Below are 9732 nucleotides of genomic sequence, written 5' to 3' on the forward strand. Positions count from 1 at the left end.
AATACAATTGCAGGAGATTGAAAAAAATGCACAACTTTCCCATGGAAAAGAAAGAGCAGACAAATAAGCCTTGGCTAAAGACAATATAAAATGTAACCCCAGAGCCTTCTACAAGTCTGCCAAAGAAACAACCTCAGTACACTGCAGGGTAGGGCCACTCCCCAAAAAAGATGGTTCACTCACAGGAAACCCAAGGAGGATAAGTGAAATACTAAATGAGCAATTCAAAAGTGTTTTCACTCCACCCCTAGGACACTTTCAAGTCAGCAATCCAGCTGACTTTTATACCACTGCAGTTATAAAAACAGAGGCAGTGATGATTGATTATATCAATATAAAAGAAGACGATGTAATAAGAGCTATAGATGAAATAAACCCGAACTCAGCTACTGGCCCTGATGGATTCCCAGCAATCCTTCTAAAAGCATGTGAGTCCTAGCAAGACCACTGCAGTCAGTCTTTCAGAGCTTCCTTGCAACCGGTAAACTTCCAAGCAAGCTGAAGGAGGGTAAATTATGCCCTATTCATAAAGGAGGTAGCAGAGCAGAGGCCAAAAACTACAGACCTGTATCTCTGACTTCTCACATCAGCAAGGTCATGGAACAAATAGTCAGAAGATAAATAATCACATTCCTTGAGGAAAATGACTTGCTGACTGACACCCAACATGGTTTCCGACCAGGAAGAAGGTGCCTAACTCGGCTCTTACAACATTATGACTGAGTGTTGAAACAGCTGCTCAACCACTCAAATGTGGAAGTGATATATCTCGACTTTGCAAAGGCTTTTAATAAAGTCAATCATAGAATGATAAGTCACAAACTGCATGATCTCAGCATAGTCGGGAAATTGGGAGAATGGCTGCATGACTTTCTGAAAGATAGAAGTCAGATGGTAGTTACCAATGGGACCACCTACAATGACATGCAAATAGTGAGTGGAGTTCCATAAGGCACTGTTTTTGGACCACTACTGCTCATAATGGTCCTCTCAAATATGCCCTCAGCCACACACAGATCCACGATTACAAGTTATGCAGATGATACAAAAGTCTTACAGGTGATACAGAACCCTGAAGACACTATGCACCTCCAATGTAAGTTAGATGAAATATACAAGTGGGCAGAGAAGAATAGCATGCAGTTTAATGCTGAAATGTTTCAAGCCTTGTGCTATCAGCATGCAAAACTAAATGCAACACTAATTAAATACATTGGACCTGGAGGGATTGCAATACCAGAGACACAGTCAGTTCGAGACTTGGGCATTTACATGAGTAACGATGCATCCTTCCATGTGCATGTTGCTAAGTTGGCAATGAAATGCAGGCAGATGACCAGATGGATTCTTAGAACGTTTAGAACGAGAGATCAGGAAACCATGATGGTCCTCTGGAGGACACTTGTCCTAAGCCACTTTGACTATTGCTTCCAGCTATGGTCACCAATCAATGTAAAATTAATTGCAGAACTTGAGGTAATCCAATGAAGCTACATGAAGAAGATAGCCTCTATGCAACATATAAGCTACTGGGAAAGACTCAAGAGATTACGACTCTATTCCTTAGAGCGTAGGCAAGAAAGATATGCCATAATATGCATCTGGAAGATCCTAGAGGGACTTGTCCCAAACTTTGGCATTGAGAGTTACACTAATGCTAGAACAGGGCACCACTGCATAGTGCCAATAACTCCAAATTTGCCATCAAGATATGGGGCAAGATATTGCAACAGCCTAGGCTTTAAAGCCCTAGAGCTCTTCAATATCTTCCTGAAGGACCTGAGAGACCTACATGGGATGGATGTAGATGTTTTCAAAACAAAACTAGACCTCTTACTGTCAAGTATCTCAGATGAACCAACTTCACAGTAGGAAGTGCAAATGAGGGCAGTGGCATCAAACTCCCTCATGCACCAATTGTCAATTTCTAAAAAGAATTAGTGAAGTAAAATTATATAGCAACACCAAATGACGGTGCCCCAGCATGGCCACAGCTCATGAGCTGAAACTAGATCAGATCAAAAATATAAAAGAACATCATTATTCATAAAAATAATAACATTAGTGGCTGCAGGCATAAAAGCCATATAGGCAAAATTAATAAATATATAGAAAATATAGATATAGATAGGAGTCAAAATACTCCAAAGCCACAGAAGAATCACTAAATTAATACAGGTATGATAGGAAAAAATTTAATTTAATAAGAATTTTCTGACCTCCACAAAGGTTGCAGAAGGAATGTCAGTTAATCTAATATCATGATTTTGAATGTAGCACCAAAGGCAGTCGATTCTCTTCAGCCAGATCTCCTAGTAACAATTACAAAGATTCACTACTATCATACTTATGTTCATTTGAGTGCCCAAGCGCCATTGAAACAAACGAACTATGCGAAATTATTTATAAATATATATATAAAGGAACATTATTATTCATAAAATTAATAACATTAGTGACTGCAAGCACTGTATTGGCAAAATTGATAAATATATATAAAATATAGAAATATATTTATATATAATAGGGTACTAAACTACATAAAAAATATCTTGAAATACTAAACAGTAAATTTACTCAATAAAATCACCATCGGCTTCAACCACAGACTCCAGGTGACTTCAGAATCTCCTGCAGTTCTTCTGGATGGTCTCCTTGTTTAAGTAGGTGAATAGGTGAATGCTGCCATAATCCTTGCCTTCAGTTCATCTTTGGTGTTACAAGGAGCTTTGTTGGTCTCTTGCTCAACTGCGCCTCACACATAATAATCAAGAGTCAAATATTGTCAAGTAATCTTACACACCTGGTATAGTACAAAGCCTATATTTTAAAAGGAAATTCTGGAGTCACCTTATATACTGACATATATGGTATATGAATATGTACCATCATCAGTTAATATCCATGTTCTACGCTAGCTGTGGTCCAATGTCTACCTTTTCATGGTTTCTACAGTTGAGTGCCCTTGCTAATGCCAACCAATTTACAATGTGTAATGGGTGCTTTTTTCATGCCACTCTCTTGAAAGACTACAAATTCTAAAGGAAAGGTGTTGACTTTATGCTGGGATTGAGAGAATACAACATGAGAGAGGAAGAAGGACAGAGCAAGCTCCAGTAGAGAGCTGCATGGTTACTCATATTTAGGAGGGGAAGAGAGAAATAAGTTGGCGCTACAAAGAGAGAGATATTAACAATGAGGTGTCCAGGTGGCCTCAGGTGGGTAGAAGTGGATGGGTGTGAGTGAGTCAAGATTGGGGGTATGCAAGGTTGTATGGGAGGAGGGGTTGAGGAGAGCCTGCAACTGTAAAAAGGTTGGGTGATGACCAATGACTCATGGGTTAGGAAAGGATAAAGGGATGCAGGAAGGAATAGGTATAGGGGGAGAGTGATAGAAAAATGATACAGTTGAAGGGGAGGACAAGAGAAATGACAAGGCGAGAGGAGCGGGAGAAGAGGTAGGTGTAAGGCATGGTGAGAGGTAATTTGGTTCACTGGTTATTCTGATGTGGAGATTCTCTGGCCACCTACTTCCAAGTTGGTTTCTTGGTTCACTTTCTCTTTCCTTGGAGTGAGACTTCTGGACTTCTTTGATTTGAAGGTCATCAAGTCATCCAACTGACAGTGCAAATTGCAAGTCTTTGGATGCCACAATAGTTGTGTGGTTCATGAAGGCCTGTAGTGGTGCATTTGACATCTTCTGACAAGCTCCACTGGTTATTGCCTTACTTGCTGCGGCTCTAAGCACCTACATTGCCAGAATAAAGAATATTGGTGACACTGTGCATCCCAATGCAATTACCACCTCTAGTTTAGCCCAAGTGGTTGTGTATGAACTCCAATGGTGGAGTAGCATGACCATCCTTGAGAAGAGTTTAACATGAAACCTGCATTGTTCTCAGTGGAATTATGCCACTTGGGATCCAAACATGTCTTCCTCAAGTGCTCTTCCACAGTGTCCTGCTCTATTGAGAGTGCTCCTGATCATGGCTGATTGAAGAGACTCCTGGTATATTTGTAAAGCTTCTTGAAGGACTGATCCCACTCTCTCCTTCACTTCAGTCATTGTCTTTACTGAAAGCATTATATCTTTCTGAGGTCTTTCCAGATCTTTAACTGTCATTCTGTCTCCTCAGAATTTGAAGTGTGTAGGTGCCTTTTTAAGTTTCTTTTCTTATTCTTTAAGTACTCCATTTGTCTTTGCCATTTGTTTAGCTGGTAACTTTGTTTTCCCTTTTACACTACATTGTTCCTTGCAGATCTTATATATACTCCCTCCATAAACCTCCAGGTGCTTATTGTACTATATTTTACCCAGTTCCTTGTTACTGTGTTTGGCAAATTGCACCATCAAGCCTACTCCAAGCTCCTTCATTGCTCACTGGTGGTCTTAATCACCACTGCTGGGGGGAATTCTTATCTCTCTTTAATATTTATGGTGTTTTTAATACATGTCCACAAGAGATATTATCTCAGGACAAACACTGCAGCAACTGGTCTATCGACAGTGTACATACATTAAATATGATACACAGATGGTTATATATAACATAAATAAAAGCGTGTCATAAATTAAATCAACAATAGTGTGATTGAAGTCATTATTCAGTTTACAATTGAACGAAGGTTCAAAATAAAATCGTCTGAATATTGTGTTGTGTGCAATTGATTTTTCCTTCTAAACATTAAGCAACACACTTCTAAAACCTAAACTGTTCATACATTTATTAATTAATTGAAAATCATTAAGTTAATGTTTAACGAAATTAAATATTTAATAAGAAAATGAAAAGTTTAGAAGTTAAATTTTTTATTAAAACATGTCGAAAATATATCCCACAGTGATACCAATTTTTGTTTTAAATTAGTTTACTTGACTCAAACTTGATGCAATATACAGAGCAACAACTATGAAACAACAAACTTTTGTCAGTCTCAGAAAGCAGTCTTGCAAAGTATAGTAGTGGGGGCACAATGAGTAAGACTTATTGCATTTTTGACTTTGAAAAAAGATGTTTTTCATAAAAACTATGTCAGTTAAGCAAATGACCTCTAAATGCATTAAAACCCCTATAACACACTCCGAACACTATTTTCAAAAATTATCTCTGCTCTCTTTGAGCATATAAAAGACAAATTTAGCTGGGGTAAAATGAGTAAGACAAGCTAGATAAATTTACTTCTTCAATTCTCCAGAATTACATTTGAGTAAGGACTTATAAACAATATCCATCTTCAGGCATCAGTAATGCAACAAAAATTTTGATGGACTTTTGGATCAGGACCCCCATATAAGTTGGAATTTCTCTGTTTTGATGGGATTTTTCCAATTTTTTTTCACCACAGCCTTCAAAGTGATGTGGGGGAGGGTGGGACTTATGAAATTTTTGAAAATTCATTTTTTTTTCTACCCTTCCCCATCCAGACTTTTTTTTTCTGGCCAATTTTTCTTTGCATTACGCACTTAAAAAAGATTGGGAAAGCCTTTTGGTAGAGAGAAATTTTTTGAAAAACTGTGATTTAAGGGAGATTTAGCTGTTATTTCTAGCATATCCTACGACCTTCCCCGTTTCTTTGTCACTTTGAACATGTATTGATGTTTTTCAAACTTTTCTCACCATAAACACATTTTATGGAATGGTGGTCCATTGCTGGGATTTAAGCAACAAAAAGAAAAGTTGTAATTTAAATTTCTATCCTCTTCCCCACGCTAAGTGAATCCGTGTAAGAAAAAAAAACATTTACTAATAGAAGAGTATGCGATTAAAATACATTATCTTTTACATATCTTTTTTAAATCCCTATGGACAAATCCCATCAGACCTTAGGTCCCCACCAATATTATAAAAATTATAAACAAACGGGAGTGGGGGTGAAAAAAATCATAAGTTAAAAATTTTTTTCTGTTTTTAATGATATACTTTTCTGTTAGTAAATGTCTTTTTCTTACACACAAACACACGGACTCGCTTGATATCGAAGGGTGGGGAAGAAACGAAGAAAGTATCAGGTAGGTCGTAGGATGAGCTAAAAACAACAACTGAATAAATCTCCCTTAAACAGCATACTTTTTATTCTGAGAATATTTTCAAAAATTCTTCTTCACAAAAAAGGCTTTCCCATCGTTTTTAAGTGCTTAGTGCAGGGTGAGGATGGAAGGGGAGGTGGGTGAAAACATTTTTTAATTTTCAAAATTCTTTTTCATAAAAAGCTCCCACACCCCATTATTTCGAGGCTGTGGTTAAAAAAAAAAAGGAGAAAGAATCTCGTCAAAGCGGAGAAAGTCCAACTTATGTGGGCGTTCTGATCCCAAACTGCGCCAAAATTTAAATTATGTAGGTCAAATTGAAAGAAGAACATGGTAAAATGGCACATATGAAATTAACGAAACTCGAATAAATCTAGAAACTAAACAGAATATTTTCACGGTCTGCTGAAGTGGTTCTCTACATGATATATTTACGCACAATGCAGAAAAAGAAAAAAAATGAGTCATTACTCATTTTGCCCCAGTTTAGACATTTTTTTAGGGGGGGGGGATTGAAGATTATCAAATTAGTGTGGGGAAAAAATTGACTTGGAATCCAACAGAGAAGAGAATATTGATCGTTAAACACTAAAAATTATCCGTATATTTTATTAGCAACCTCAATTACAATCGGATCTAAGTTGAGGAAAAATTTCTTGAAAAAGGTATGTCACCTGACTATATTTCAAACTCTCTCAACTTCAACAACTATGTTGACCAATTTTTACTCCCAAGTATGACGCGACAGTACAAAATGATGATGTAATACTTGCTCTGTCACAGTTTTAAACAGATAAGGAAAGAAGCATTAAAAGAAATGAGAAATTACTCGTTTTGCCCCACTACTGAATAATAGTATTTATCCACCCAAATATATACAGATCGAAGGCATGGGACGATATACCGCGAAATGTTTTAGGAAAGCTCGTGAGAGAAATCGCAATCACACGAAAAGGTAAAGTCGTCGTCCTAAAAAAGCAAACCCCCTAGCAATTATCGGTATACCGAAACCACCACCGGCTTGAAGAAGTCCAAAGAACGCACGAAATTGAGTGTCAAAAGAAATATTCTCAGTTATGTAGTAATACGAGAAATCAGGGTGAACTCCGACCAATATGCAAAGATGTGGCTAAACATAACATGCGAATTTTGATATACATTCACGTAGCTGGAACAACTAGAAACTGATAAACTTACCCTACAACTCAGGATGATGAACCACTTAAAATAATAGCAATAACAAATAATGCAAATATCATTGTCAGTGTATCCAGCTGTTATACACAAAAAGAAGGAAAAACATTCGTTGTGATTTTTTTTTTTTTTTTGTTACTTGCCTATTAAATGTTTCCAAAGTATATGCGATCAACGGTTTCCCCATAATGGGCCAAAATTGCTTTGGAGTAGGAACTCCCGTCCGAGAACCATAACCTCCAGCCGGCAAAACAACGCACACATTGAAATCCACTGGACTTTCGTCACCCGACATTGGAAACGTGTTGTTTGTTGATGATTTGTGACAAAGATGGGGATTGGCTGTTATTTTCGTTCGTAGAAAACCGACCAATCACTGACCGCAACATAGATTGCTGTGGAAACAGAATTGCTAACACAAATATTGTAATTATCACACCAATGATACAATGCAGAATAAAATATCAGAAATGGAAAGAAAAATAATTCAGTAATTTTATAACAGACTATTTTCACAAGTAAATAATCGTAAATATTACACGTTTCCCATGTTTGAAATACCTAAATTGTAAGTTAAATACACAAAACAGTGGTCTGTGTACAGAATGTTAATCTTAAATTCGTTTGGTCTTTTTGTTTATTCTTTTTTATGTAAAGTTGCGTTAAGCCGCCTGCGGAATTTTGTCATGCAAAAAGCTGAAATCTGAGAATAAAACAATTTTAAGGAAAAATATACAAACAAATTCATCGAATATGTACAGATTTTTTTTATGACTTGATGTGACATGTACTGGAAACAAGAAACAAAACATTTGTAAAAATTAACACTTCCTTTTTCCGGGCTGGGATTCGAAACCGAATCTAACTATTCTCGCTCGTCTTGTCCGCCACTTGCAAAAACAGACGCGAAAGAAATTTCTTTGTTCTGTCAAAAGATGATGGATGGATTTCCCTTTGACCTCCAACCGAGCTGTGTCATTTAAGGTTCAAGTGGACAGGAGGCGACTTGCATCATCATCATCATCATCGTTTAACGTCCGCTTTCCATGCTAGCATGGGTTGGACGATTTGACTGAGGACTGGTGAACCAGATGGCTACACCAGGCTCCAATCTGATTTAGCAGTTTCTACAGCTGGATGCCCTTCCTAACGCCAACCACTCCGAGAGTGTAGTGGGTGCTTTTACGTGCCACTGGCACGAAGGCCAGTCAGGTGGTACTGGCAACAGCCACACTCAAAATGGTGTATTTTATGTGCCACCTGCACAGGAGCCAGTCCAGCGACACTGGCACAATCTCATTCGAATGTCTTTACATGTGCCACTGGCACAAGTGCCATGAAGGCGACGCTGGGCACAGGTGCCATCACGGTTTCGTATCTGCCTGCCCCAACAGGTCTTCACAAGCCGAGTTTCTTGTCCAATGAAGGAGATGACATTGGCATGGATGCCAGTCGTCGAATTTAGTTCGATTTCGATTCCGATTTCACTTGCCTCAACAGGTCTTCGCAAGTGGAGTTTTGTGTCCAATGAAGGAAGGTACGCATAAGCGGGCTGGTGGAGGCCTTGGATTTAGGTCTCACTTAGCTTGCTGGGTCTTCTCACGTACAGTGTATTTCCAAAGGTCTCGGTCAGAAGTCATCGCCTCAGTGAGACCCAATGTTCGAAGGTCGTGCCTCACCACCTCAGGTCTTCCTGGGCCTACCTCTTCCACAGTTCCCTCAACTGCTAGGGAATGGCACTTTTTCACACAGTTATCGTCATCCATTCTCACCACATGATCATACCAACGCAATCGTCTCTCTTGCACACCACAACTAATGCTTCTTAGGTTCAACTTTTCTCTCAAGGTGCTTACGCTCTGTCAAGTATGCACACTGACATTACACATCCATCAGAGCATACTGGCTTCATTCCTTGCGAGCCTACGCATGTATTCAGCAGTCACGGCCCATGTTTCACTGCCATGAAGCATGGCTGTTCGTACACATGCGTCATACAGTCTGCCTTTTACTCTGAGAGAGAGACCCTTTGTCACCAGCAGAGGTAAGAGCTCACTGAACTTTTCCCAGGCTATTCTTATTCTAGCGGCTACACTTTCAGCGCACCCTCCCCCACTACTAACTTGGTCACCCAGATAGTGGAAGCTATCAACTACATCTAGTTTTTCTCCCTGAAATGTGGCAGAAGTTGTTTTCTGCACATTCACAGTGTTTATTGGTTCTGAACATCTGCTACGTACAAAAACTAACTTCTTAGTTAACCTTCCTTTGATATTGCTGCACCTCTTATGTGTCCATAGCTTGCACTTGGTGCATCTTATAGAGTTTCTACCTACGCCTTTTCTACAGATCGAGCAGAGCCATCTACCTGAAGAGATTTGTGTTTTGTCTGCCTTCCTACTTATTAGGACTTTGGTTTTAGCTAGGTTGACTCTAAGGCTTTTAGATTCTAGTCCTTGCTTCCATACCTGAAACTTCTTCTCTAGTTCTGATAGTGACTCAGCAATTAGT

At 38.7% G+C, this 9732-nt stretch overlaps 1 protein-coding gene across 4 annotated transcripts in view; it reads right to left on the reverse strand.

The window, feature by feature from the left end:
* The window catches only part of LOC106878830 (D-ribitol-5-phosphate cytidylyltransferase), a 141374-nt gene extending 133811 nt beyond the window's left edge, over positions 1-7563 (reverse strand). For all 4 annotated transcript variants that reach the window (XM_014928169.2, XM_052967256.1, XM_014928170.2 and 1 more), the window contains exon 1: positions 7365-7563. In XM_014928169.2, coding sequence (XP_014783655.1) covers positions 7365-7516 — 152 coding nt within the window. In that variant the 5' untranslated portion in view covers positions 7517-7563. The remainder of the gene's footprint in view (positions 1-7364) is intronic.
* Positions 7564-9732: the final 2169 nt, after the last annotated feature.

This window comes from Octopus bimaculoides, chromosome 4 (assembly GCF_001194135.2).
Source record: "Octopus bimaculoides isolate UCB-OBI-ISO-001 chromosome 4, ASM119413v2, whole genome shotgun sequence".
In the NCBI taxonomy this organism is placed as follows: domain Eukaryota; kingdom Metazoa; phylum Mollusca; class Cephalopoda; order Octopoda; family Octopodidae; genus Octopus; species Octopus bimaculoides.